This window comes from Chiloscyllium plagiosum, unplaced genomic scaffold (assembly GCF_037043375.1).
Source record: "Chiloscyllium plagiosum isolate Xiang-an unplaced genomic scaffold, Cpla_swu_hap1 HiC_scaffold_40, whole genome shotgun sequence".
In the NCBI taxonomy this organism is placed as follows: Eukaryota; Metazoa; Chordata; class Chondrichthyes; order Orectolobiformes; family Hemiscylliidae; genus Chiloscyllium; species Chiloscyllium plagiosum.
Window position 1 is genome coordinate 19375499 of NW_028270178.1, and position 27106 is coordinate 19402604.

General features: G+C 40.9%; 1 protein-coding gene across 1 annotated transcript in view; it reads left to right on the forward strand.

Annotated features, from left to right (window-relative positions):
- Positions 1–26661, forward strand: part of LOC122544088 (NACHT, LRR and PYD domains-containing protein 12-like) — a 49035-nt gene extending 22374 nt beyond the window's left edge. Inside the window, exons 7-9 of the mRNA XM_087981518.1 lie at positions 13061–13117; positions 17313–19035; positions 25401–26661. Coding sequence (XP_087837644.1) covers positions 13061–13117; positions 17313–19035; positions 25401–25449 — 1829 coding nt within the window. The 3' untranslated portion in view covers positions 25450–26661. The remainder of the gene's footprint in view (positions 1–13060; positions 13118–17312; positions 19036–25400) is intronic.
- The last annotated feature ends 445 nt before the right edge of the window (positions 26662–27106 follow it).

The following is a 27106-nucleotide window of genomic DNA, read 5'->3' on the forward strand; positions in this document are numbered from 1 at the left end:
TGCCACACGCACATTTGTCAAATTGAACAGCTGCAAAAAGTTCCATCTGAACAATCTGGCATTTTTGTTCTTATTTTTTGTGATCAGTGTATACGATTGTCTGAGATGTATTCCTGGTAATGTAATCACTGAAATGTAAAGCCAACACCAAGCCTAAAGTCTCTTTCTCCACCGTTGAATATTTCTGTTGATGAACGTTCAACTTCCAGGAACAATACCCAATGGAGATTTCTATTCCCTCATCATTCTCCTGCAGAAGCATCACACTGACATTGGCATCGATACCTACCTTGAAAGGCTTCGTGTAATCCAGTGAGGCAAATTTTGGGCCGTGGTTAACACAGGTTTTAGGCTATGAAATGTTTTTTGACAGTCCACTGTCCACTGAAACTTATTGGCCTTTTTTAAATAATTCGGTGAGAGGAGCAACCACACTGCTAAATTTTGGCACAAACTTTTGATAAAATCCATTCAATCCCATTACTGCTTTTTTTGTGTTGACGGTGTGGGAAATTCCCCAATTACTTTCATTTTTGCATCTCGTACGACCATTTGTCCATGTCCATTAACATGGCCAAGGAAGGGGATTTGTGCTTTGGCAAATTCACTTTTAGGTAGGTTTACCACCAAGCATGCCTTCCAAAGTTGATCGAACAATTCAAATAAATGCTGTAAATGTCCCTTCCATGAATCGCCAGGGCTGAAAAATGTGCTGCTGGAAAAGCGCAGCAGGTCAGGCAGCATACAAGAAGCAGGAGAATCGACATTTTGGGCATAAGCCCTTCTTCAGGAATCTTTCCTGAAGAAGGGCTTATGCCCGAAAACTCGATTCTCCTGTTCCTTGGATGCTGCCTGACCTGCTGCGCTTTTCCAGCAACACATTTTTCAGCTCTGATCTCCAGCATCTGCAGTCCTCACTTTCTCCTAATGAATCACCAGGGTACCAATATACACCAGACAGTTGGGTAATCCGGCAACGAACTCATTAGTCAGTCTCTGAAATTTGGCTGGAGAATTTTCCATACCAACTGGCATGACATTGAACTTATATCGTTCAGTTTGCATTACAAAAGCCGAAATTGTCTTTGCTCTCTCTCTCTGACAAAGGTACTTGCAAATAGCTTCTGACTAAGGCCAACATGTAAATGGAAGTTGCTTATCCCACTTTTTCAACACAGTCCTCCAACCGTGGAATTGGAAATGCATCAATCTTCGTTACGGCATTGACTTTGTGATAGTCCACATATAACCATTGGGTAACATCTAACTTTGGCACCATGACTATGGGTGAGCACCAGTCACTGTAACTCATTTTGATTATGCCATCTTGGAGCAGACGTACTATCTCTTTCTGACCTGTGCCAACTTTAGAAGGTTATGCCTACAAGGATGTAGCTTATTCGGAACAGCATCTCCTATATATACATCAAGCATAATTAAGTTAATACTGCAGTTTATTTCTGCATACTTCTTCATGTGATAGTGATAAGTCTTTCAGGTAATTTTGATTTTCTTGTGGAAGGTAAATCGATAATTTATCCCAATTTTTGACAACTTCCTCATTGTCCAATTTGATTTGAGGAGTGTCCAATTCAGAATCCACTGAACTTGGATCTTCCTTCTCTGCTGTAATCATTAACACCTTCGCCTCTTGTTTTCCTTCCCTATCAAAATACTTTTTGAGCATATTCACATGGCACACTCGATGAGATTTCTTGCTCTCTGGAGTCCTTGTCAAGTAGTTCACCTCACTCAATTTCCTCTCAATTTGATAAGGTCCACTAAACCTTGCTTTTAAAGGCTCACCTGTTACTGGAAGTCACCTTATCCCCAAATAGAAAATTGCGAATTTATTATTTCTTATCCACTTCTTGTTTCATTGTGTGCTGTGATCCGTTTAAATGCTGTCTCGTCAACTCTCCAGCTCTGTTTAATCACTCTGTAAAATTTGTCAAATACTTCAAATGGGTGGTCTCTGAATTCTGACTTGCTAATTTTCTCCTTAATGAGTTTTAATGGTCCTCTTACTTCATGCCAAAAAAAAAATTAAATGGACTGAACTTGGTCGATTCATTTGGTGAATCGCTGATCACAAAAAGGACAACTGCAATTCCCTTATCCCAAACATCTGGATACTCTAAACCATAAGCCCTCAACATGGTCTCTAATGTTTGATGCTATCTCTCTAGTGCACTCTGTAATTACGGATGGCACGCAGTATATTTGAATTATTTTATTCCCAAGTTATCCATAACCTCCTTGAATACTTTGGATATGAAATTTGGTCTTTGATCTGACTGAATCTCTATCGGTAGTCCATATCTTTTAAAAGAAACAAAGTAATTTTCTACAACCCTTTTAGCCGTGATGTTGCATAATGGGATTGCCTCTGGAAATTTAGTTGATGCATCCATTGTTGTGAATAAATAATCATTCCCACGTTTTGTTTGAGGTAGGGGACCTACACAATCAATGAAGACTCTTGTGAAAGGTTCCTCAAATGCTGGAATAGTTACTAAACGTGCAGGTCTCATTACTGCCTGTTGTTCTCTGATGAGCTGACATGTATGACACATCTGGCAAATTTCAACGAAATCTTTGTGTTTCTCAGGCCAGTAAAAATGTCTTTGCATTTTAGCTTGTGTTTTCCTCACCCCTAAATGACATCCAAGTGATAGTTCATGTGCCATTCGCAGCATTTCCTTTCTGTATCCTCATGGCGAAACAACTTGATGAATATCTGCCCATATTTCATCTGCTTCCTCATTAAGACCTTATTTGTTAAGTAATAGCACACAGGAATGCCTTCACTTTCTTTCTCAGCAAATGCCTTTTGCTACAACTGTTTTAACGTGTCATATTTCTGCTGTAATTCAATCAGCTGAGTAGAGCTAAAAATACTTGCATGTTTACTTAGTAGCTCCTTCTCTGTTCCAATTATTGGATCGAAGTAAGTTTTGGATAACACTATGTCAGCTTCCTTAGCTGTGTCTTTTGATCTCTCCTGCTTCAGCTTGTACCTCTGTGCTCTTGTGACCACACAATCAGTTAAGATTCCTGGATAAAGGTCCTTCATTTCTTCAGTTGCCTGCGTCTCCATTGGCTTTTCAATGAGAGTAGGCAGCACACCTTCCGGTGAATCAGTTAGATCCTTTGCAAGGCCAAACTGTATTCCAAGAGCAAGAGTTTGTCCAATACTCCGACCACAAATTCTCCATTCTTCTCTGGACTCTCTAGCCTCAATTTACATAATTGAGTACTTTTTGTCTCACCATGAATTCATGTCACTAGAACCTTCTCTGGCAATAGACCATCAAGAACGCAAATCTCCTTATCCTTTAACATTAGAGACTGAGAGGATTCTGTGTCCCTTAGTATTTTAACATCATTACCCTTACATATTACTCCGAACTTATGTGAATAAACTTTACCCTTGCATGTATCTATTTTAAGTGGATCTGGCACTTCCTCCTTAATCAACCTCTGATCATCTTGTACACTCTGAGGGAGTTGTCTCACTTCCTTTGTGCGTTTTGTTACTCCTCCAACAAAACCTCCAGGATTACCTGGAATTCCTACATCTGGCTTTCTCCTAGCCCACCAATACTGTGATTTTGTGTGGGCCACATTATTACAATGAAAACACCGGAGCTTTTTAACTTCTTTGGCCCCCTGAAGGATATTTTTAACCCATGGGAAGTTATCTTTATGATCTCCACTGCGATATACCTTTCCCTTTCCACGTGAGGATTTCTCTTTGACCCAGTGTCTATCCCTCATGGACTGAAATTGATTCAGGAAGTCAAACTGTGTTTTATTTACCAGCTCGTAATCATCAGTCACTTCAGCGGCTAACCTTGCTGTTTTAGCTGTCTGCTCTCCCACGAGTTTGGACTACCTCAGACGGTGAGTTTTTGAATTTATCTGAAATGATTACCTCTCTAAGGGCAGCATTAATTTGCTCAATTTAAAAACATCTTCTCCATCTATCGAAATTATCCTGTTTGATCTTTTCAAACTCAATATAGGTTTGACCTTGGTCCCTTCTTCAATTCCTGAAACGTTGTCTATATGCTTCCAGTACAAGTTCATATGCACTTAAAATGGCTTTTTTCACCTCTTCATACTCCCCTGATACCTCCTCTGATAGTGATGCGAATACCTCATTAGCCCTACCTACAAGTTTCTTTTGGATCAACAAAACCCACATTGCCGCTGGCCACTGCATTTGTTTAGCCGCCTTTTCAAATGAGATGAATAAGACTTCCGCATCCTTCTCATCAAATGTAGACAATATTTGAACAAACTTAAGCAGATTCGCACTGGATTTCTGACTTCCAGGCGGTTGCTCATCCTTACTCTCTTCCTCACTAAGCCGACACTTAGCCTTTATATCCAGCCTTTTGCTTTTTTACGTGTCAGTTTTTGATGTTCAAAACCTCTCCTTTTTTTTATTTCTCTGCACTCTCTTTTTCTTTCTCTTCTGCTTCGATCAATAACTCAAACTGTTTCATTTCAGCTGCCCTTTCCTTATCTCTCACCTTTATCTCAAGCTGCTTCATTTGCAATTGAATTCTTGCCATTCCTATAGATTCTGATGGTTTCTACAGCAAGTTTAAATGCTGAACTACTCCTGTAATATCTCTCCTTTACTCACAGAAGCAGGCATTTTCAATTCCAGCTTCTCTGCTAATTCTTGCAACTTGGTCTTATTCAGTTTTTGCAAAACTTCCAAAGTCACCACATCCACATCCACGTCCAGAAATATTTTGGTAACTGAAACAGCCATTCCTACCCCAAGCTTTGTTGATCCAACCAAACAAACACCCGAAATAAAGACACTAGCACCTACCACCCGCTGTTTAAACTCTTGGACGAGCCCCCAAACTGTTATGGAATGAGGAAGTGAGGACTGCAGCTGCTGGAGATCAGAGCTGAAAATGTGTTGCTGTAAAAGCACAGCAGGTCGGGCAGCATCCATGAAACAGGAGAATCGATGTTTCGGGCATAAGACCTTCTTCAGGAATGAGGAGAGTGTGCCAAGCAGGCTAAGATAAAAAGTAGGGAAGAGGGATTGGGGGAGGGGAGTTGGAAATGCGATAGGTGGAAGGAGGTTAAGGTGAGGGTGATAGGCCGGAGTGGGGGTGGGGCGGTGAGGTCAGGAAGAAGATTGCAGGTTAGGAATGTGGTGCTGAGTTTGAGAGTTGGGACTGAGATAGGGTGGGGGGGGGGGAATGAGGAAACTGGAGAAATTTGAGTTCATCCCTTGTCGTTGGAGGGTTCCTAGGCGGAAGATGAGGCACTCTTCCTCTAGCAGTCGTGTTGCTATGGTCTGGCGATGGAAGACTCCAAGGACCTGCAACACGGACATTTTCTATAAACCAACCGACTCCCACAGCTACCTAGACTACACCTCCTCCCACCCTGCTCCCTGTAAAAACATCATCCCATATTCCCAATTCCTTCGTCTCGGCCGCATCTGCTCCCAGGAGGACCAGTTCCAATACCGAACAACCCAGATGGCCTCCTTCTTCAAAGGCAGCAATTTCGCCCCAGACGTGATAAATGATTGCTCTCCACCGCATCTCCTCCACTTCCCGCTCCTCCACCCTTGAGTCCCGCCCCTCCAATCGCCACCAGGACAGAACCACACTGGTCCTCACCTATCAACCCACCATCCTCCATATATATCATATCACCCGTCGTCATTTCCACCACCTCCAAACGGACCCCACCACCAGGGATATATTTCCTTCCCCTCCCCTATCAGCGTTCCGAAAAGACTTCTCCCTCCGTGACTCCCTTGTCAGGTCCACACCCCCCACCAACTCAACCTCCACTCCCAGCACCTTCCCCTGCAACCACAAGAAATGCAAAACTTGCGCCCACACCTCCCCCCTTACTCCCCTCCAAGGCCCCAAGGGATCCTTCCATATCCACCACAAATTCACCTGCACCTCCACACACATCATTTACTGCATCCGCTGCACCCGATGTGGCCTCCTCTATATTGGGGAGACAGGCCGCCTACTTGCTGAACTTTTCAGAGAACACCTCTCGGACACCCGGACCAACCAACCCAACCACCCGATGGCTCAACACTTCAACTCCCCCTCCCACTCCACCAAGGACATGCAGGTCATTGGATTCCTCCATCGGCAGACCATAGCAAGACGACGGCTGGAGGAAGAGCGCCTCATCTTCCGCTGAGGAACCCTCCAACCACAAGGGACGAACTCAGATTGCTCCAGTTTCCTAATGTCCCCTCCCCCATCTTGTCTCAGTCCCAACCCTCGAACTCAGCACCACCTTACTTACCTGCAATCTTCTTCCTGACCTCTCAGCCCCCACACCCACTCTCACCCTCACCTTAACCTCCTTCCACCTATCACATTTCCAACGCCCCTCACCCAAGTTCCTCTTCCATACCTTTTATCTTAGCCTGCATGGCACACTCTCCTCATTCCGGAAGAAGGGCTCATGCCCGAAACGTCGATTCTCTGTTATGGACTGAGCCAAACCAATCGAAACATTCGTAAGCAGGTAGCCCCAGACCAGTTACTTTGGTGAGTATGCAGGGAAAATTACCCAAAGTATGATAGCTAGATTAAAATGAGGACTCCAGATCCTGGAGCTCAGAGTCGAGAATGTAGAGCTGGCAAAACGCAGAGGTCAGGCAGCATCCGAGAGCAGGAGAATCGATGTTTCAGGCATAAGCGCTTCATCAGGAATGAGGCTGAGAGGTAAATGGGAGGAGGTGGGGTTGGAAGGAAGGTAGCTGGGAAAGCAATAGGTGAATGAAGGTGAGGGAGAAGGTGACAGGTCAGTGGGGGAAGTGATGGACGGGTCCAGAGGGCGATGCTGAGTTGCAGCCTTAGGACTTGGAAAATTTAGGAGGGATGGGAATAAGGAAGCTGTTGAAATCCATATTTATCCTGCGTGGTTGCACGGTCCCAAAGCAGAATATGGGGAATTCCACCTCCAGGCATTGATAAGTAATGGTTTGGTAGTGGAGGAGGCCCAGGACCTTGCACGTCCTTGATGGAGTGGGAGGGGGAGTTGAAGTGTTCAGCCATGGGTGGGTGGGATTGTTGGGTACGGGTGTCCCAGAGATGTTCTCTGAAATGGTCCTATCTCCCCGCCGTAGAGGAGACTACACCGGCTGCAACTGATGCAGTAGAGGTACAGGTAACTTTCTGACCGATGTGGAAGCATTCCTTTTGGCCTTGGACGGAGGTGAGGGGAATGGTGAGTGCACAGGGTTTGCACTTCCTGCAGTGGTAGGGTAAGGTGCCAGGAGTGGGGTCTGGGCTGGTGGGATTGGGTACCTGATGAGGGAATCGCGGAGGGAATGGTCATTTTGGAACGCTGATAGGGGTGGAGGGAATGATATCTCTGCTGGTGGGGTCCATTTGGTGGTTTTGGAAGTGGCGGCAGATGATGCATTGTATGCGGAGCTTGGTGGGGTGGAAGGTGATGACCGGTGTGGGTTCTGTCCTTATTGCATTGGGAGTGGTTGGATTCATGGGCAGTGGTGCGCAAAGTAGAGGAGTTGTGCTGGAGATCATCATCAAACACCTTGAATGGAAGTTCCAATCATGGAAGAACGAGGCCATCTGGGACTTTCTGAATTTGAATTGTTCATTCTGTGAACAGAGAGGCGGAGGCAGAGGAATTAGGAATAAGGGATGGCGTATTTCTAGGAGGTGTAGTCTAGGTAGCTGTTGGAGTCGGTCTGCTTGAACTATATGTCTGTGGTCAATCCATTACCAGAGACAGTGATGGAGAGGTCCAGGAAGCTGAGGGACGTTTCTGACATAGTCCAGGTGAATGTGATTGGGGTGGAAGGTATTGGTAAAGTTGATGAACTGTTCAACCTCATTGAGGGAGCACGAGGCAGCGCTGATGCAGTCATCGATATAACAGAGGAACAGGTGGGCGTGGTGCCGGTGCAACTACGGAAGATCGACTGCTCCACATATTCCACCAACAGGTAGACATAACTGGGTCCCATGTGGGTGCACATGGCTACCCCTTCGATTTGGTGGGAGTGGGAGGATTAGAAGGAGCAGGTGGACCAGGTCAGCCAGGCGGATGAGGGTGTCAGTGGAAGGGTACTGGTTGCGATGGCGTGAGTGATAGAAACAGAGGGATATGAGACCATCGCCATGGAAGATCGATTTGTACAGGAACTGGATGCCCGTGGTGAAGATGAAGTGTTGGGGCCAGGGAAAGTAAAACCTTGGAGGAGGTGAAGGGCATGGGTGATGTCACGAACCTAGGTTGGGAGCTCCTAGACCAAGAGGGGGGCAGGATGGTGTCGAGGTAGGAAGAGATGAGATGGGTGGAACAGGTGCAGACTGAGGCAATGAGTTTCCTAATTTTCCCTCCCCCCTCCCACATTATTGTAGTCACAAGCCTCCAACTCGGCACCTCCGTCTGGACCCGTTCCATCAGTCCCCCCACTGACCAATCACCTTCTCCCTCACCTTCATCCACTTATTGTTTTCCCAGCTATCTTCCGCCCAAACACACCCCCTCCTATTTATGTCTCAGCCCCGACCCACAAGCCTCATTCCTAATGAAGGGCTTATGCCCGAAACGTTGATTCTCCTGCTCCTCGAATACTGTCTGACCTGCTGTGCTTTTCCAGTTCTACAGTCCCGGCTAAGATTGCTTGGATGACTGACTTTGATTATTTTAAAACATACAACAAATTACTCACAAAGTCACACAATGGAGCAGAAAGAACAGAATAAAGAACCCCTACATAACTCAACCTATCCACCTAGAATTAATTATGCTGTTCCGAATATACACAACACTCCCAACAAGCAAACTCCCTTTAAAGAAAACTGTATAAATGCAACACGTGCTTCCAGGTTGAAGTTGAAGGGCAGAAAAAGACACAGAGAGAAAGAGGTTCCAAACAGCTCCCTGTTAAACTTCTCACTCGTTCAAGACTGAACTAAAAACTGCTCAGCTCAGCTACAGAGCTGACCTCTCCCCTTTTTTTTATACTGGTCACTTAGAAAGCATGACCACTTTGGCCTGAAGTCTCATCTGTTTACATATGAGCAAAAGGCCTCTCAAAATTCATTTCATCGCTGTACAACATCAGACTGATCGGAGCCTGTCCTGTTTTATTGTCCCCTGAAATAATTCAAGGACAGAATCTCCTTCACCAAGGAACAGGTTATGGAAAAAAAAGAATAGCTTTGTGCCGCTATATGTATAGTATATACAAAGCAGAATATTATGCTTGAAAACAGAAGGACGGTCTTTAATCAGTTCGGTGTTCACTGCTCTATAATGGAAGGCGTTATAATAACGAAATAGAATATGTTCAAAATTATCAAGGCACCGTAGATTGGGATAAAGTAGGGAAAGACTCAACTTTGAGTGATTCAAATATTCTCATAGAAAGTTTTCTGATAGGTAAGAGCATAAATAAAAATTACTAAACACCTTCTCAACATACAGAAAAGTTAAACTTTTTTGTACTGAATATAGTATTTATTAAATAAAAATAAGAGTCAGTGCAGAACATTGCATAAGAATACAGTGTGATGAGTGCGCTCGAATGAGTAGCCTTACTCTTTGCAGATGCTTCAGTAAAGAATTGAAATTATAAATTTGGAAAAAATGATTAATTAGATAATTTGACAAGCACTCACTCATTAATTTTTATTATCTATAATAAATACAAAGTATATTAAAATAAGTTATATATGTAATATACATCATATATATGATATATGATGTATAATATGTATATTACATGCAATATTTTGGATGTACATTATATATGTGTATATATGTATATGTGCATGTCTCTGTGTGATATGCAATCCAATTCCTCTGAGTCGATTCTCCACTCTTCAATCACAGAATGAATTCAGGAAAAATAAATATCAGAATGGCAATCAATTTCACATGTCTGCATTACATGAGCACCTTTACAAACTTTATTCAAGAGGACAAGATGAAATACTCCTGTGGCAGTTGCAGACTGATACTCCCTCATTCATTGTTGGAACGTTGAAACAAAGACTTTTATTGAGCCCGTTGATAATGTGATTGAGCTGTGAAGTTGTAATTTTATGAGCAGTATAGTTCTTTAGAATGAAAGCAGTTCTACTAATTTAATCAATTTAACAGCTTCTGATGTGAGCACTCAAACATCTTGGAGTGATTCTACTGTAGACAGAAAAGATATTTCGAAAGATAAGGGTTAAAATATAAATTCCTGAACATCTTCCCGACATTACTGACAAAGACCTCAAATGCAGCATTTATTAAAACAGAGACGACCGTCAGGACATTACTTTCAATAAAAGTATATTGCGTTTAGACTGTTGTAATTGTAAGGCAAAGTAAAAATAATTGCTGAATTTGCTGCATACAAATACCTTGGAAACCATTCAAATTAGAAACTTATAGGGTATTGTTAACCAAATCTATTGAGGTGTCATGACTACTTTTGGATAAATGTGAGCAATCACTGCAGGGGCACTTATAATTTATTATTCAATTCATTTGAGTTCACTCTTCACGTTCTAACCAGAGAATGAGAATAAGAAATAAAACTGTCGTCAGCGAAATCAATTTAAAATGTTTTGTCTATAAATGCAAATATTGCATCGCTCCTGATGATGGAGAAAAGATTCAAAGACAAACAGCCAGAAAGATGCTTATATGAGCTGCTAAAACCGAGTATTAAAGGAAACTTGCCAGGGACAACAAAACGACATGAATTCTTATTTGACTAAAATACGACCTTCCTTTGAGTTAGATGCGAATCATCTAAATACTGAATGAGAAAGATGTTTTGTTTGCCGGACGTTTGTGAGACAGTTCAATGGAAAAGTGTCAAATGTAACAGAGCAAGAATAGCTTGCGATAATACATTGAGGAACCTTTTTTTAAGGAGGGTGCAATTAGAAATAGGTGACTGGCTTTTGAAAATATTACGTGAATTTGCGCAATCTCAGGGTAAAGAAAAAGTCACCATAGATGTACTCTATCAGTTGAGAGCTTTAACCAGTGGTAGTTTGACCAGACGAATCATTAAACCTCAGACAAGGCGAGTGATTCGACCATAATAGACAATAGACAATAGGTGCAGGAGTAGGCCATTCGGCCCTTCGATCCAGCGCCACCATTCACTATGATCATGGCTGATCACCAACAATCAGTGTCCTGTTCCTGCCTTATCCCCATGACTCTTGATTCCACTATCTTTAAGAACTCTATCCATCTCTTTCTTGAAAGCATCGAGAGACCTGGCCTCCGCTGCCTTCTGGGGCAGAGCATTCCATATATCCACCACTCTCTGGGTGAAGACGTTTCTCCTCAAATCTGTTCTAAATGGCCTACCCCTTATTTTTAAGCTGTGTCCTCTGGTTCTGGACTCACCCATCAGCGTAAACAAGCTTCCTACGCCCAGAGTGTCCAATCCCTTAATAATCTTATACGTCTCAATCAGATCCCCTCTCAACCTTCTGAACTCAAGTGTATACAGGCCCAGTCGTTCTAATCTTTCAACATATGATAGTGAAAGTCCAACCATTTCGGAAATTGACCTGGTAAACCTACACTGCACTCCCTCAATAGCCAGAATGTATTTCCTCAAATCTGGAGAGCAAAACTGCATACAATACTCCAGGTGCGGCCTCACCAGGGCCCTGTACAGCTGCAGAAGGACCTCTTTGCTCCTATACTCAATCCCTCTTGTTATGAAGACCAGAATGCCAATAGCTTTCTTCACTGCCTGCTGTACCTGCATGCTTGCTGCTGTTGAGAAACAGAGCCCTGCAATGTTAATTTGCATTACAATTGCAATGAGCTGGTGGAAGGATTAAATGGTGGCCTCATTAAGTGTTCCACAATCCAACTGAGCTAACTGTGTAAACATGCAGTCAATTGTTGGATGGGGCAAGTGGTCACCAAGTCGGAGAGAATATCTGACCAACAAAAATAGAAATTGCTTGAAATACTCCTCATTTCTGATAGCATCTGCGGAGAGAAAACACAGCTAACATTTCTGGTTGAGTGATCCTTCCTCAGCACTGAACGAACACATGACATTGATATCTGAAGCAAAGAACAAAAGGAATGCAGCTTCATGTTACCATTGTGAAAAGCACAGATGCACTGTTGTGTTTTATGTTCGTAATTTGGAAGGATGTAACTCTGTAAGACAGAGTGACTCAATATATATTTTATAGACAGTGGAAGATTATGCATGAAAAGAGAAGGATAGTCTTTATTCAGTTCAATGTTCACTGTTCAATAATGGGCCGCGTTATGACAACGAAATAAAGTGTGTGCAAAACTATCAAGGGAACATATATTGCGACAAAGTACGAAGTGATTCACAATTGAGTAATTCAAATACCTACATAGAAAATATTCTGAAATGTAATTATACAAATATACATTATTAAATACCTTCTCAACGTTCTGAAAAATTATACGCTTTTCAAAGAAATACAAGAGTCAACACAGAATGTTGTTTCAGAAAACAGCGGGTTAAGTGCGCTCGAATTGGAAGACAAAAGGAAATGTAATTGTTGGCCTTGATTGTAATTGCTTCAGTAAGAAAAATTGAAATCATAACTTGGTAACAAATTGTAAACTAGATTATTTGACATTCGATTATTAATTTTCAATAAATAGATACATAACTGCAGGGACATAAATAGTTTGCAGTTCAATACCTTTGAGTTCATTTCTCCACTTTAAAACCGAGAATGAATTCAAGAAAAATGAAATCCTGATCCACAACTAATTTCACAAGTTTGCATTGCATAAGTGCGATTTCAATTTGTTTTGCATTTCACAAATAGAATCCACAGTTCTGTGAGGAAAAGATGAAATACACTTATTTCCGGCACAATGCAGACTGGTCTTTCACTCACTGTTGGAACCTCGAAACAAAATACTTAATTGAACTTGCTGAGAATGTGACTGAGCTCTGAATTTGTAGTTTTGTGAGCTGTGTAGTTGTTCAAACTGACAGTAATTTTACAAACATCTCTTTTAATATCTTCCAAAGTGAGCATTCAAACATCTTTGAGTAACTCGACTGCAGACATAGAATATATCCGGCAAGGTAAGTGTAAAAGTTTAAATTGCTGTACATCTTCTCGAAATTGCAAACAAATAGACTTCAATTACCACATTTAAAAAAAACACTGATGACAAGATGCTGTACAGATGACAATATTCTGTAAAATATTACTTAATTAGAGTGCTGGAATTGTAATGCAAATTAATAGTAATTGCTGAATTTATTGCATACACATACTTCAGAAATCATTTAAAGTCGAAACTTTTAAGGTATTGTTAACTCGATCTTTTGAGGTGGGATGACTATTTTTGGATAAGTGTGAACAACGCCTGCTGGGAAGTATATAGCTTGTCATTCAATTCCTTCGAGATCGTTTTTCAATTTCTTACCTGAGAATCAGAGCAGGAAGTAAGTAAGATGTTGTAAGGGAAATCAATTTTAAATGTTGGAGTCTAACTATGCAAAAACAGCGTAGATCCAGATGATTGGGAAAAGATTCAAAGACCAGCCAACAGCGCCACGAAGCAGCATAAACTCGCAAAAGGGAACATATTAGAAATGTACCAGGGGCATAAAATTATTTTTTTAAAAAATTATAATTACATAAAGCAAGGTCAGGAACAATGATGGCTTGTTAAAGACAGAAAGTGTAGTATTTTCGATGACTTTGGGGAAAGGGCAAACCTGTTGAAATTATTTTCCCTCAGTACTGAAAGTTGAAAATGTCATTTTGTGAAATATCAATTACTTTCCTCCCTCCTTTTGCATTCGGCAAGTCAAAGATAAGTCAAAATAATCAACAGCAAAATGAAGTTGTACATGCCGGTACAATTACAACTTTTGAAAGACATTTGGAGAGGTGCATGAGTAGGAAAGGTTTACAGGATATGGGCGAAATCGAGCAAATTACGCTGGTTTAATTTGTAATATAGCTTAGTTCAAATGTTCTATTTCTGTGCTGTATGACTGTATCATTTTAGATGTTACTCGAAGATCAAATCTGTGAACTTATGAATTTCTTCACGTCATTACTCGGCGAAGTAAATATGATTAATGCCTCATTATGGTCTGAACCAACATTAAGTCCTGAAATGTAAAGTTCAGAGGAGACAAGGAAAAGTGACAGGAAAGATCAAATAAATTTTCTGAGTGACAGGAAGGAAAGGATAGCGAGTAAGGAATGTTTATATATCTACAATGCCTTTTTAATGATGTCATCACTGACTGGTCCCCTATCCAACTGAGCTAACTGCTTATATCACGCATTCAATTAATGGAAAGGTCAGGTGGTCACACAGTCAGGGAGAATACATGAACAACAAAAACAGAAAGTGCTTGAAAAGCTCAGGAGATGTGGCCGCAATTGTGAAGGGTAATCAGGCTTAATGTTTCCGGTTGAGTGACCAGTTATCAGAACTGAACGAAGAGATGACGTTGATATCTTAAGCAAAGTACAAAAGGAATATAGGGTCATGTTAAAATTGGAAAAAAAACACTGAGAAATCATTGTTTTATATTCTATGATTGGAAGTAATGTGGAAAGATGGGAATGTATTAGACAGCATAACTCGATGTATATTTTGTGCAAAGGAGAATATTATGTATGTAAGCAGTTAAGACAGTCTGTAATTGGCCAGATGCTGACTTTTTAGTACTGGATAATGAAATGATAACTAGATACAGTGTGTGCAATACTATCAGGACATCAAATATTGTGGACAAAGTAAGAAATCGATCATCTTTGAGTGTTTCGAAAGCATGCATGGAAAATATTCTGCAAGATAAATGTACAATATCAAATTATTAAAAATCAATTCAACATTCAGAAAAAAATAAACACTTTCACTTAATTTGGAGTTTTATTTAAACAAAAAGAGCACAGAACATTGTTCAAAAATACAATGTCATGAATGTGTTCGAATCGTACGGCAAAAGGAAGAAATAATCGCTGAACTTATTGCTTCCAAATGCTTCAGTAAAGAATTGAAACCATAAACTTTTAACAAATTTTTAATCAGATCTTTTGACATTCGATCAATAATTTTCAAGAAATATGTGCATAATTTCAGGGATATTAAGAGCCTGAAACTCAATTCATTTTAATTTTTTTTTTCTCCACTGCAAACCAGAGAATGAATTCAAGAAAACGAAAGTTCAAAATGGCAATAAATTACATTTCGCAACTAAAATATACAATGTTGAGAGGACAAAAAGAAATACAATAGAGGCAGGCACAATGTAGACTTGTACTCCCTGACTCAGTTGAGAATTGGAACCTAGGAACAAATTCCGAGAGTGAGCCTGTGAGAATTTGATTCAGCGGAAGTTCTAATTTTATGATTTTGTGATGCTCTTTAGTGAAAGTAATTTAACAAACATATATGTTAACAGTTTCCAAAGTAATCACTCAAACTCCTAGGAGTGCTTCAAATGCAGACGTAAAAGATACTCAACCTAGAAACTTTCAATATATTGTTGACTCAATGTTTGAGATGGGATGACTAATTTTGGATAAATGTGAGCAATGGCAGCAATTTGTAATTCAGTTTCTTTGAGATCGAATTTCACTTTCTAACGTCAGATAAAGAACAGAAGTACAATGTTGTAAGGGAAATCAAGTTCAATTGTTTAGACTACCCATACAAAAGCAGCGGAGATCCAGATGATTTGAAAATAAAACATAGAAAGACGAGCAAACAACCACGAAGAAGTTTATATGAGCGAGTAAAAAGAATATGTTAGAAAACTTGCCAGGGACATCAAGTGATAAAATAAAACTTTATATCAATGTAAAGGAAGCTCAGGAGCAATAATGACTCGTCAAATAGAGAAAGTGGGGGTACATGTATACTCCTAACCATCTCGTTGACTTAGATGAGGAATCTAAATCTAATATCTCAAAACAGCAGATGACACAAAGCTGGGCGTGAGGGTGAGCTGTGAGGAGGATGCGTAGATATTGCAGTGTGATTCGAATAAGCTGAGTGACGAGGCAAATTGATGGCAGCTGCAATATAATGTGGATAAATATAAAGATATCCACTTTCATAGCAAATTTGGAAAGCAGTTTATGTTTTTTTATATCTATATAAAGGATTCGAACACTGGAACAAGGACTTTTTGCTGCAATTACACAGGGCAAGCATGAGGCCAAACTTGGAATACTGTGTGCAGTGTTGTCTCTCTATCTGAGGAAGAATGTCCTTGTTGTAGAGGGGGTGCAGTAATAGTTAACTAATTTGTTTCTAAAGATGGCTGGAACTTGTGAAACTAGAGAGACCACCTCATGATTTGGGACGGCATAATGTTACGGGGATCAAGAGTTATTCTCGTGAGGAAACGGCGCCTCAAAATACTGGCTGAAATTCACCAGGGTCATCAAGCATCTGCAAAATGAAGGTGTTGGTGACGAGTTATGCCTGGTGACCAGGCCTGGATGCAAGCATAGCAACATTTGTGAGGCAGTGTCCAGAGTGTCAATAAGGACAAAACCTACTGCCAGCAGCTCCCCATATCTGTGGGAATGGCCGGGTAAACCTAGCCCTCGGCTGCATGTCAACTATGCAGGCTTGTTATGGGTTCAATCCCCTTAGTCATTGAGGATGCTCACAGGGCAGTTGAATGTGCAAAAAGGTCCATTCAATAACACTGGGAGGAGTAAAAAAAAAGCATGTATCTTTTTCAACACACGGAGTCCTGGAAGTGTTGGTCACAGATAATGGACCAATGTTTGTCATCAGGGAATTTGGTTATTTCTTAAAGACAAATTAGTTGTGATATTCTTAATATCATATATATTAATCTCATTAGAAGGTTAAATTCCCTTCATTGTATTTGAATGGCAAATAATAGTTTCCACATAATTATTTGCATTGCTGCAAAATACATTCTAAGTTTTTCTTTTCATATCAGGAAAATTGGCAAGGAATACCAATGTGAAGTAAAAGAAACATTTCAATGGTATTCAACTGATTGTTTGGAAATAGACATTTATGAGAAAAAGTGTTGCCATGGAAATTGCCTTAACCTATCTGCGTCCTTTTGCCCCCACTTAACACTCTTTTTCAGAAAGTAGACATTTTATTTTCCCTGTGTATTGCTAATTCATGCATATTATCCTGATGAGTGCAAATGAAAAATATTAAACTTCATCTAGCAAAGTCATGTTATTTATGATCAAATGACTAATTCAATTTTATGTTTCATTGATATAATGAATTATTTCTTCATATTGAAGGGATAGAGCTTCGGCACAAAGATCATCTACAAAAACTGACGGAGAGACTCAAATTCACACTCGTGACAGGAAATCAGTTTGCAAGTGATTGCCCATTGGATGAAAATTACATAGACTTAACGATTGCCGATTCTCCATTTACGGTTGAAATGATTGAAAATGAATGGAAAGATCGAAGACAAGAACATGGAAGCACATTCATTAAATATATCAAGGAACAACCTGTCCTTCAGCTCAACATGTTACTGGGGACCAATGACACTGAAACAGACAGGTTTGGAACAACTGTGGTAGTTGGGGAGGCAGGCATTGGGAAAAGTACCATGGTTCAGAAATTAATCCAAGACTGGTCGCAAGGTAAAATATACCAATCATTTAAATTTGTTTTTCAATTCCAATTTCCCCGCTTAAATTTAATATACTGGAGGACCAATCTGACAGCTGTAGTCCAGGAAATCTATCCTTATTTAGATGATGCACTGGAACATGTGTGGAAAGAACCTGAAAAGATATTGTTTGTGTTTGAAGATTTAGATCAATTTCAGAAAAGTATCCATTTCAATGATGCTGAAAGGAATGCCGAATCCCAACATCAGTGTCTCGATCCTAACTGTTATTGCCTGATCACGGATGTTGTTCGTTGTCTCATTCAGGGAGAGTTACTGAAGGGTTGCTCTATCCTCATCACAAGCCAAACCGGAAAATTTGATTCTTTTGGAATTACAGATGTAAATCGAAAAGTACAAATCCTGGGGTTCACGCCTGATGCAACACTACAATACTTCCACAATTATTTCAGAAATGAACAGACAATGTCAGATATAATTAAATACATTAAAGCGAATGACACTTTGTATAGAATGTGCTATAACCCCATGTTTTGTCTGACCCTCTGCTCATTATACGAGTCATTTCGAGCACAAGGAGTTCAAGAGATGCCTTTGTTCCATCCGACCAGCACACAGGCAGTCTCCACTTACATCGTTAATCTATTAGGCAGAAGTGGTTACACTTTTGATAGCTGTTCAGAAGATCTGTTGAAACTGGGAGCTCTGGCTTATTATGGATGCTGCAAAAATCTTGTGGTGTTTAACAGAAACCAACTTGGTTCCCACAACGTGAACTTTGCCAACGTTATCACTGTATTAATGATGGAAGTTCAAGGCACAGATCATGAGACAACTGTTTATGCATTTAATCATTTTATTATTCAGCACTTTCTTGCAGCTCTACAGAGAATTCGAACTACAACAAGGAATAAATTATTAGAATTGCTCAATGCTGAGCACACAACTACTGATGGGAGGTTGACACTGTTGTCACGTTTTCTTGTTGGACTTTCCAGACACAATTCAACCACAAAACCTGACTGGAAAATGACTAAAGTTGATCCTGCAGTCACCACATGTGTGTCTTGTTGGCTCACAAATTATTCCAAAAGATGTGATCCAAATCTGGAAGGCAAAAAATCCGAAGAGACCTTTTTAAACTTGTTGTACTGCTTTCATGAATTTGGAGATGCGGAGCTGACCAGGGACGCATTATCATCAAGAAATAAAATCCAATTCACGAAGTATCATCTTAACGTTACTGACTGTGTGATTCTGTCATCCACATTAATGGCCATTGACAAGTTAGAAGAACTGGACCTGAGTTGTTGTGACCTACCGGATGAAGGTGTACAATTTCTGTTGACTGGGCTGCATAAAGTTAAAACTGTCAGGTAATTCATACGTGGTATTATTAACAGAGAAATGCAAATCAATAAAACTAGTGACAGGGATTTTGAAATGGGGAGCGACAGAGTTAGTGCATCTGGAATTTGATGTTTCATCAGAAACGATAAGCCAGAGATATAACAGATTCTCAATACAAAGTGGAGATCAGTGGATATTTTTTGAACCAACCTGCCCAGATTTGTTGCTGCACACTCTCTGGAGCAGATTGATTTAAAACCCATTGTTTTCCCCCTCAGAGGCAGGGACACAACACCAGCACCACAAGAACTATATTGTAATGAACTAAATAATTTCAGGTATGTGCTTCCCTGGAATGCAGGTAAATTAAATAACAAAAAGAAGGTGATGGAAAAATAATATCAGGGAACGGTAGGGAAGCATAACGAAATATTGTTTTATTCGGATACAGTCTTTCTGTCCACACCTCTTTGGTTTGCACATGATTTTTCCAAATTGTTCGCTATTCATGAGACCCACTTCGGTCCTAGCTATTGTTGATGAACAAAGAGACCTTGGAGTGCACATGCATATCTCCTTGAAAGTGGAGTCGCAGGTAGATAGGATAGTGATGAAGTCGTTTGGTATGCTTTCTTTTATTGGTCAGAGTATTGAGTACAGGAGTTAGGAGGTCAACTTGCGGCTGAACAGGACATTGGCTAGGCCACTATTGGAATATTGCATGCAATTCTGGTCTCCTTCCTATTGGAAAGATGTTGTGAAACATGAAAGGGTTCAGAAAAGGTTTACAAGAGTGTTGCCAGGGTTGGACGAATTGAGCTATAGCGAGAGGGCTATTTTCCCTGGAGCATCGGAGGTTGAGGAGTAACCTTATAGAAGTTTACAAAATTATGAGGGGTATGGATATGATAAATAGACAAAGTCTTTTCCCTGGGGTCGTGGAATCCAGAACTAGAGAGCATAGGTTTAGGATGAGAGGGGAAAGATATAAAAGAGACCCAAGGGGCAACTTTTTCACACAGGTGTTGGTACGTGTATGGAATGAGCTGCCAGAGGAAGTGGTGGAGGCTGATACAATTACAACATTTAAAAGGCATCTGTATGGGTGTATGAATAGGAAGGGTATGGAGGGATATGGACTTGGTGTTGACAGGTGGGACCAGATTGAGTTGGGATATCTGGTCGGCATGGTGGGGTTGGACTGAAGGGTCTGTTTCCATGCTGTACATCTCTATGACTCTATCCATTATCAATCCCCATGTTTTCAGTGCTTTTATTTACTTAACTCAGTTTCCTGATCAATCTATTCAGAAAATTTTTGACACTTCTCTGGAGCCGGTGGGACTTGAAACCAGGTAGCACATTGCAGGAGGGTAAGGTAATGAACCCAACTACAACTGATTGACTTAATTGGCCCTGACTGAGTTATTCGTTTGTAACCACATTGATGTCAGTCTTCAGGCATTACCTTTGCAGTTCAACCCCTGTAGAATGTTAGAAGATCAGATGTGTTTCGTATCTGGCACTCTAGTAATTTCCTGTCCACATTAGTAGATGTATATTAATTACAGATATTAGTAATTGAATTGAAATTCTCAACACTACAGCAGTGAGATATATGACCTTATGCAACTCAGGAATAACAGAGCTTTTGCATTGTAAGGCCCAGAATAAGAACATCATGCTGCATTGCTGCCATTGATTTTTTAAAAATGGTAGCCAGACTTGTGGTATGTAATTGATGGAGTTCATATTTGGAACATTTATTCTAAGATTTGGAGCAAAAGCAGAATGTTTAGCCTCTCAAGACAGCATTGCTGAAGAACAAAAAAACAGTACAGCATAGTATCAGGCCTTTTGGCCCACCAAGACTGCATCAAACCATGAATCCAAAGAGTTTCTTTATGTTAAAGGAAAATGAATAACTGGAGAAAGAATAAAACCCCTCGAGGACCTAAGTGTACATGTATGTGTCGAACCACAGGATTTGGGCGAAGTCATCAATGATTATTTCTCAGTATGTTTACCATAGAGAAAGGCATGAAGATTTGGGAACTTGAGGCAGCTAGTGGTGATACCTTGGGGAGAGTCCAGATGACATTAGTGGAGGTGTTGGGTGTATTACAATATATGAAGGTGGATAAGTCTCCTGGCGCTGAACCAGATAGATACCAAAGCCCTGTAAGAGGATACAGAAGAAATTGTAGAGGCCCTGGCTGACAGTTTTGCATCATTGCCAGTTACGGGTGAAGTCCCAGAAGACTAGCAGATAGCGAATGTTGTTCCATTATACAATAAGGGCTGCAAAGAAAAACTGTGGAACTGTAGACCAGTAAGCCTAATATTTCTGGTAAGTACATTACTTGGGAGGATTCTGAGGGATAAGATATACATACATTTGGAAAGACAGTGTTTAATTCGCAGTAGTCAGCATAGCTTTATGTGTGGGATTGCATACCTGACAAATTTATGAGATTCCTTATTGAAGTGACCAGGAAGGTTGGCGTGGGCAGGGTGTCATTTGTAGTCGATATGGATTTCAGCAAGGCCTTTGATAAGGTTTAACGTGGTAGGTATCTCTGGAAGGTTAGATCATATGGCATCTAGGGGGAACAGAAAAATTGGATGGGAATGTACAAGGCATGATTAGTAAGTTTTCTGAAGACACTAAGATATGTGGTATCATGGCAAGTCAGGAATATTGTCAGCAGGATCTTGACCAGCTGGGAAACGGCAAATGGATTTTAGATTAGATCACTTACAGTGTGGAAACAGGCCCTTTGGCCCAACAATTCCACACCGACAAGCCAAAGTGCAACCCACCCAGACCCATTCCCCTACATTTACCCCTTCACCTAACACTACGGATAATTTAGCATGGTCAATTCACCTGACCTGCACATCTTTGGACGGTGGAAGGAAACCGGAGCACCCAGAGGAAACCGAAGCATCCAGAGGAAACCCAGGCAGACAATGCGACTGACTGTGTGGAGTTTGCACATTCTCCCCGTGTCTGCGTGGGTTTCCTCCGGGTGCTCCGGTTTCCTCCCACAGTCCAAAGATGAGCAGGTCAGGTGAATTGGCCATGCTAAATTGCCCGTAGTGTTAGGTGAGGGATAAATGTAGGGGTATGGGTGGATTGCGCTTCGGTGGGGCGGTGTGGACTTGTTGGGTGGAAGGGCCTGTTTTCACACTGTAAGTAATCTAATCTAATGTGCAAACTCCACACGGTCAGTCGCCTGAGGCGGGAATTGAACCCGGGTCTCTGGCGCTGTGGGGCAGCAGTGCTAACCACTTTAGTACTGATAAGTATGAGATGTTGCATTTTAGCAAGTCAAACCAAGGTAGGAGTTTCATAGAGAATGGTAGGGCCTTACGGAGTGTAGTGGAATGGCGGAATTTGGAGTTCAAGTGAGTATTCTCTGAAAATGAAGTCAGAGAGAAACAGGACGGTGAAGAAGGCTTTCGGCGTACTGGTCTTCATCAGTCACTGCAATAAGTATAGAGGTTAGGAAGTCATTTTTCAGTTGTACAGGACGTTGGTGTGGCCACATTTGGAGTATTGTTCAGTTTTTGTCATCTTGCTATAGGAAGGATGTTACTGAACTGGAAAGAATGTGGAAAAATTTTACAAGGATGTTGTCAATACTCAACAGTCTGAGCTATAGAGAGAGGGTGGACAAGCGAGGACATTTTACTTTAGAGTGTAGGGGCCTGAGGGGGGGATTTTAAACAGCTCTGTAAGATCATGAGGGTCTTGGATAAGATGAATGCAGTCTTTTTCCCAGGGTTGGGGAATTGAGAACTAGATGGCAAGAGTTTAAGGTAAGAGCAGAAGGAATAAACAGAAACCTGAGGGACAACGTTTTACAAAAAAAAAAGAGGGTGGCATACATATGAAATGACCTGTCAGTGGAAGTGGTTGAGGTGGGTAAATTAACAATATTTTAGGGCATTTGGACAAATACATTGATAGGAAAGGATTAGAAGGATATTGGCCAAGTGCAGGGAAATGGGGTTCGTGTGGATGAACATTTTGTTTGGCATGGACCAGTTTGGGCCCTGGGCAGAGGCTGCTTCTTGCTCTCCAGCACATGTTACACCAATTGATGCAGATGATCATGTTAGGAATCCAAACATACACTGCATTTCCAGCAGCTACATTGATAGTTCATCTGAAGGATTGCACAAATGAATCAACAGCACAAATGGGCAACACGATGGCTCAGTGGTCAGCACTGCTGCCTCACAGCACCAGGGTCGCGGGTTGGATTCCCTCACCCTCAGGCGACTGACTGTGTAAATTTTGGATATTCTCCACGTGTCTGCGTGGGATTCTTCCAGGCTCTTGTTTCCTCCCATAGCCCAAAGCTGTGCAGCTTAGGAGGATTGTCCACATTAAATCATACATAGTGTCCAGGGATGTGTCAGTTAATTTGCCTTGATACGTGCAGGATTACAAAGATAGGGTACGGGTTGGGGACAGGGTGGAATGTTCTTTGGAGGTGCCAAATGGCCTACTTCCACATTGTTGGGATTACATTGTTCTATAATGATTCTATGAACTGGTGAGTTGCAGATGGATGATGAAGAGTGTGTCCATTGTGTGGGGTCAAGGGGAAAGAGGTGTCTTATAAACAAGTGATTGGGCTGCCAATTGGGCAATAGGGGTGGGAAAGGTCAGGATGTGGGGCAGCAATGTGCCACATCAGTGGACGGGAGCATAGGGCTTGCTGGGGTGGATACAGGGTCACATAAGAGGAAGTATGTCAGATCTGGAGTTGGGGTGGGGATGTTGGTTACTCTGGAATGGTCGTGGGCTTGGGGTGCTGCTGATATATGATGGGATAACATGGTAGAATTGTGGGCGGGTGTTTGTCATTCAGTGACTGGTGAGTTGTTCAGGAGAAAGGAATGTGGCCTTTCTCGCCCTACATAGGTGATCTCAGATTCAGAGTGGTGTAGGGTTTGATGGCAGACAGAGTCATCCTGTCTAGTTGTTGGGTCCAAGGGTGTTTAAGTCAGATTGTGTGGGTGGTGTGGGGATGTTTAGATGGGTGGGGGCTTTATATCTATGGCCATGGTGTAGAGCTGGTTTGTGTTAATCATGAGTCAGTGTTTCAGTTTAATAGTTACCATAGTTTTAGAATAGGCTTTTCATCCTCTCTTGGCTATCCGTGAAGCTAAGTGAACTGGAACCCTTCCAAGTCACTGGTGATAAGAAACTTTCTTCAAAGGCTACCTGACAGACAGAAGTTGTGTGCTACAAATTCCCATTTCTTGTCAATTCCATCAGTTAACTTCATCAATAAGTCCATATGGTTCAGATAATACCTCCAATCAGTCTTGAGGCGATGATTGGTTCTTCCATCAAAATATTTGGGCTTTCAGTTCATAGATTAATTTGAACTGAAATCATTTACATTTAAAATGCCGTATCTTTCCGCAAAACTGTTTCTACATTTGGCTGTTCCCAACAGACCCAGTCAGTGCAATCGACTGTCCTCACTAAGTTTCCACAACTTCACGCAATCTTGAAAATTCAGATTTCTGTTTTTAATTATAACTATGCCTTTGTAATGAGTACCAGAACTCACAGTTTTATTTCTGTCAGTTTGCACTGTCAGTTAGTCTGTGTCCTCTGAAGAACAGTAAGGTGATGAGAATATATCGCACTTATAGGAGGCGATATGAACTTAATGTCGCCCAGACATTAATAACAAGTTTAGAGTGAGTAATATTGCTTCCAATAACAAACTTCACAAGCATAGTATAACGCCAATCTCAAGTTCCAATTTATTTTAAACAAATATAATACAGAAATTGGAAAATGTCAGTATAATGAAACCAATTTTCTGCTGGCAGTTGAAATTTGATAATTATTAGTAAATCTTGCACACTTGAGAATAATATCTATGTTGGTGTTCTTGCTCTCTCTGATATTTGATCACTGTAGGTTAAAGTCTAACAGTCTCACAGATGATTGTTTGGGATTGTTGGTCTCAGCTCTCCAGTCAAACAATTCACTGACCGAGCTTGACCTGAGCAATAAGTTTCAATGTGATGCTGATCACTCTAACAGACTGACTGAGAAACGTTATCTTTCACTGCATCTTCTCATCCATAGCAAGGCTTGGCTGATGAAAATCCAGTGAGTTGTCAGCTCAGATATTTAATCATATAAATGTTATTTCAAAGGTGAAAAGGGAATCAAATTCTTCATGTTATTTATAATGGATAGGTTTCTGGAACACGTCTAATTTCATGGAAAAACTGATGCTTCATAAGATATTGAAGCAAATTTAAGTTTGTCTGTTTTTAAGAAGATCATTAGTTGAAGCAAATACACAAATGGATTATTAATTATTCGCATGTCTTTCATGTCTTTCAGATTGCCAAACAATGATTTACCTGCAAAACAATGTATCGTTCTGAATTGAGTCCACACATTGCATCATTTGACAATGTTTCCACAGGGACTGATTGCCTGTCATGATTCTTTTTAAATTGATCAACAGTTTTAAATAATAGACTTTAAGATTTACAGTAAAGAAGAAGGCCATTCAATCCATCATGTCTGAGCCAGCTCCCGAAAGAGCTACGCAGTTAGCCCCATTCTCGCATTCCTCAAGAAGGGCTTATGCCCGAAATGTCGATTCTCCTGTTCCCTGGATGCTGCCTGACCTGCTGCGCTTTTCCAGCAACACATTTTCAGCTCTGATCTCCAGCATCTGCACACCTCACTTTCGCCCCATTCTCGCACACTATCTCCATAGCCCTCTTAATTCATCACTTTCAAATATATATCCAGCTTTGTTTTGGAAACTCCTCTGCCTCCAGCAATCTCTCAGGCAGCACATTCTGAATTGTAACAACTCTCTGAGTAAGGGGTTTTCTCCTCATTTCACTGTCAACACTCTTGCTGACAATCTTGAAGTTGTGACTGATTATGCATTAATTGTAATAAAGTACCATATTTCACCCTGTCAAAATTGTTCATAATTTTGAACATCTCAATAAGGTCATGTCTTAATCGTGTGCACTTCAAACTGAATACAGCCAGTTTCACTTATACCTACTGATATCAAAAATCTCTTATTTCTGGGATCATTGGTAAATATCCTGCACACCCTTTCCAGTGTTTTAACATCTTTCCTTCAATAAGATGTCTAGAACTGAACACACGAATCAGGAACATTTCAAACATGTTGTGTGGCATTAAAACAGCCAACAATCTAAGTGAAGGTGAGAGTGAGAATTAAAACACCTATTCTTCAATGTATCTCACCCTACTCCCCAATCTGACAGGTACCTCTCAGACTATGTAACACCTTATTGTCACTTGACGCATTTAGTTATGACATCTTCGTTCGTTGGTAATTATCATTGAATTATGCTCAAGTTCCACTGTGTTCAATCGCAAAAAAAGGTGATTTTTGTTTTCTGGATGGAATTCAGCTGATAGTCTTGTTTGAATTTGAGAGTGCACCTTAATTATTATTCCCTTATTAAGGTCAACGATTGGAAGGGTGGCAGTGACGCCTATTTGGGTAGTTGTGTCATCCTCAGTTAAATTTCATTCACTAATGCATTGGAAAACATTGGAATATTTCAGCAATTTGTCTGAGTGTGTTCATGATGAGTCTATGATGGTGCCTGAGTAAATGAGATTATGGGAGAAAGTGATGAGTTGGACTATGTAGCTGGGCAAAGGCATAGGGTGGGTGAGGTTATCAATTAAGTTGGTATGATGGGGAACACAGAGAGGTGGATAAATAGTGAGGGTGATAGCTGTGCTCTGCATGATCTGTGAAGTCTGGAATATGGTTTGTGATTGTGTGTCCATGTGGGGCAGGTGCCAGTTAGATTGAGTTGCAGGTGGATAACCTGTCAAAGGAGTGGGGCAGGGTATTAGGTTTGTCATGTTGCTGATGAAATTGGGTGCTCTGGATTTCCATTAAGGTAACAAGAATGAAGGTGATCAGGAAATAAGTTCTCAAATTACTTGATTAGACAGGCTTCAGGTGGGTCGGAAGACAAAACAGAGAATGGACTGGATAACATCTCTAAACAGGTTTGTTGACGCAAAATGCTGAT